The sequence below is a fragment of the Myotis lucifugus genome, unplaced genomic scaffold (assembly GCF_000147115.1).
Source record: "Myotis lucifugus unplaced genomic scaffold, Myoluc2.0 scaffold_21, whole genome shotgun sequence".
Taxonomy (NCBI): domain Eukaryota; kingdom Metazoa; phylum Chordata; class Mammalia; order Chiroptera; family Vespertilionidae; genus Myotis; species Myotis lucifugus.
In genome coordinates this window covers 3,462,365-3,465,961 of record NW_005871069.1, presented here as the reverse complement: position 1 = coordinate 3,465,961, position 3,597 = coordinate 3,462,365, and the positions used below count along the sequence as shown (strand labels likewise).

Below are 3,597 nucleotides of genomic sequence, written 5' to 3'. Positions count from 1 at the left end.
CCTGGACACTGACACAAGCGACGGCAGGCCGCTGTCCCTAAACCTGGCTCTGTCCTGGGCATGGAGGTGACTTTAACCAACCCTTTGATCCCTCCATGAATCGCCACACCCTACTCCCTCATTGGTCCCCTACTCCCATCCTCCATTTCTCCCTCTCTCTGTGTAGGAAACAGAAATCCCAGGGTGTGTATGTCTAATTCAGGAGGGTCAATGTTGCCAGAGGGCTGGGGGTTGCCTTTTGTTCCCAGTTGCCAGGATGGAGAGAACTCTGACTCTTGCAGGGAGCACTGAAACTTGCAACCCCTTCAAGAAGCCGGCCTGGCTGTGGTGTTACAGGACTTGGGTGGGGAGTGGGTGAGGTTCAGCCTACCAGCAGTCTGGACTCGCCTGGGCTTCTGAAAATTGCCCTGGTTCCACCTCCCTTTTCCTGTCTCCCCAGCTTCTGAACCATAGCACTCAGGTGTCCAGAGGGGACACCAGAGGGGGTCTGAGGCATCCTGGCCCAGGGTTGCGGGAGGCACGTTCGGGGAGGAGCTGCTGGCCTGGTAGTGCTGTTTTTCTAGGGCCTGGGGAAGAGGGTGCTGTGTTGTGTGCCCTGAGAAAGCTTTGTTGTGGTAGAATGGGAGTGAGTAGTTTTGGAAATGTAGCTTTCCAAGGCCTGGGGTGGTGAGCGCTCCCAGCGGAGGGGAAAGAAAGGCAGCAGGACTGGCCTTCGCACTCTAGGCAGCTGAATTACGGGAACCTCTTTATTAAGCCACTGGCTCTTACTGGTCATGTGGTGTGGCCTTAGGCAGCTTTAACTCTGCTCCAGTACAAGATTTGAACTGAGAGGAGGAGGCTTGGGGAATGCCTTGAATAAAATGGCAACATTCTGAAGGGAAGAGAAAAAACGACCATCTTAACAACCAAAAAAAGAAAAGAAGACTTAAATTTGAAAAACCCATTTGTCCTATGTTATTATATGAGAGGTTGGTTGAGGGTGGGGGTGGGGAGGGGCAGTGAGGGGAGAGAATAAAACCAAGATGGCTGCCTGGCCTTTCAACTTCTTCATCTAAGTAAAGTGGAAACAAGACTCTTTATCATTGCAAATTAAGATGGCAAAAGATAATAGATAAATAAAGGTACCTTTTTTTGTTGGTTACCATTACCATTCTTTAATGAGGGTAGCTCATGGTTCAGAACTTTTATCCACCATCATCAAAGTAAATTATTTCTTTATAGACATGGCCTACCTCCCATTAGTGTCACCAGGGTCTGGTGGATTAGGGAAAGGAAGCCAAGTGCCCAGTGTTCAGTCATACTATCCACTAAAATGAGTTGCTATTTATACAATGTTTACAACAACTCCAGCTGTCACAAAGCAGGCACTTGCAATTTTCAACATCATTATCATAATTATTATTGCAGAAATATTGTACTTTGTTAGCTGTCATAGGGGTTTCCTATCCTAGGCAACAAATCTATCTACATAAAAGCCTAATATGCAAAGTGTTCCCTTGGGAGTTTGACTGACCAGGAGTTCGATCGCTCACTATGACACGCACTGACCACCAAGGGGTGGTGCTGAATGAAGGGAGGCCCCGGCCAGCAGCCAGCAGCCGGGGAAGGGAGGCCCCAGCCGGCAGCCAGCAGCTGGAAGGCCCTGGCCGGCCCTGATTGCTGGCCAAGCCTAGGGACCCTACAAGTGCATACATTTCGTGCACTGGGCCTCTAGTCCAGTGGTTCTCAACCTTCTAGCCCTTTAAATACAGTTCCTCATGTTGTGACCCAACCATAAAATTATTTTCGTTGCTACTTCATAACTGTAATGTTGCTACTATTATGAATTGTAATGTAAATATCTGATATGCAGGATGGTCTTAGGGCAACTCCTGTGAAAGGGTTGTTCGACTCGCCAAAGGGGTCTCGACCTACAGGTTGAGAACCGCTGCATCTAGTCTAATAATATTTATGCTTCGTCATTTGTGGATGCATAGTTTTCTGTCATTCATGTCCTTGAGCTTAAAAAGATTAAAAAAACAAAATGACCCTAAAAACTAAAATCTAGCTTGCTCTAAATATGTAAATATTAGGGGAGTCTAAATAAAAAAGATAGATTAACATTGGTGAGAATTAGTCTGAAGATTTTTGGTTGTAAGAGTCCAGGCTTGGCAGGCAGAGATTGTATTTCAGAATAGTGGTGGTGATCTCCAACATGATGGAGCAGCTATGTGGTAGAGAAAAGAAAACAAATATCTCCAGGTCACCGGGTGGGATAGTCTCTTTTGGGTGGAATAAGAGCCAAATGGTACTGACATCACCAGGAGATGGAGTTTAGGTTTAATTTAAAAAGAAGGAACAGAAGAGGCATAATTCCCAGAGCTCTTGAGAAAGAATACAAAGTGTTGTATAATCAAAGAAAAACTAAAGAGAGCAAAAATAGCTAGGAGACTTTAGGCAATCTAAGCAGGAGAGAGCAAAGATGAGGAAACAGAGGCAAATTTCCACTATGGGAAACTTTCTGAAGGACTTTAGTGAAAGACAATATAGATACGATTTGATAAAATAATGATTTTTTAACAGAAAAATCACAAAATCAAATAATTTCCTTATTTTTATTCAGATCATTTTGAACAGACCACAATAATGTTTTTCTATCACCTTCACTATTTCAAAATAATATATCTTGCCTCAACTGTCTAACATAAAAATGCATTTACCATGGATACACAGCATAGTCCTTGCCCTTACCTATGAGGTCGGTTGGGCCAGTTCCCAGGTTTTCTCCTCTAATTGTGACCTTGGTCCATGGTATTCCTTCATTTGGAGAGATGCCTGTCACAAGGGGGGGTTGTCGTGAACGAGACATTGTGATTTCTTGAGCAAACTGAAGATCTAGTAACAGAGATAATCTGTTGAAAGATAAAAAAAGGATTAAAGCCAACTGAGATAAGCACTGACTCAAAATATAAGAATTCTAGACATTAGGTACCAAAACATAAAATATATTTTTAAACAGTAGTCCCGAACTTTTTGGCTGCCTGCCAACATCTACTGAACTTTAAGTTTACTAAGAACACTCTAGATCAGTGGTTCTCAACCTTCCTAATGCCGCGACCCTTTAATACAGTTCCTCATGTTGTGGTGACCCCCAATTTCATTGTTACAAATTGAACATAATTAAAGCATAGTGATTAATCACAAAAACAATATGTAATTATATATGTGTTTTCCGATGGTCTTAGGCGACCCCTGTGAAAGGGTCGTTCGACCCCCAAAGGGATCGTGACCCACAGGTTGAGAACCGCTGCTCTAGATCAAGCATGTCAAACTCACAGCCCACAACAAATATTTTTGCGGCTCACCCAATATAATGGTATGTAATCAACATTTTAATAAAAATTTCATAACTTAATTTTTATAATATTCTGTTACACAAAATTATTATTAACGAACTACAACATTTGCTAATGACTGATTACTATTATCAGGTTGCATTTATTTCCTTTATACGCCTTGCGCGCAGGCGGCGCCATTTTCCTCTCCACTAATACTAGCAGCGAATATTTAAGCAGCCGATTTGTCAAGTCATTAGTCTTTGTACTGATTTGTTTGGGT

The 3,597-nt window shown here is 43.0% G+C and overlaps 1 protein-coding gene across 10 annotated transcripts in view; it reads right to left on the bottom strand.

Annotated features, from left to right (window-relative positions):
* The window catches only part of EXOC2 (exocyst complex component 2), a 237,385-nt gene that overhangs the window by 200,466 nt on the left and 33,322 nt on the right, over positions 1-3,597 (bottom strand). For all 10 annotated transcript variants that reach the window (XR_002828487.1, XR_002828488.1, XM_023751403.1 and 7 more), the window contains exon 2: positions 2,731-2,891. Coding sequence is in view for 8 of the 10 variants with exons in the window: in XM_023751403.1 (XP_023607171.1) it covers positions 2,731-2,848 (118 nt within the window). In the remaining 2 variants the exon portion in view is untranslated. The remainder of the gene's footprint in view (positions 1-2,730; positions 2,892-3,597) is intronic.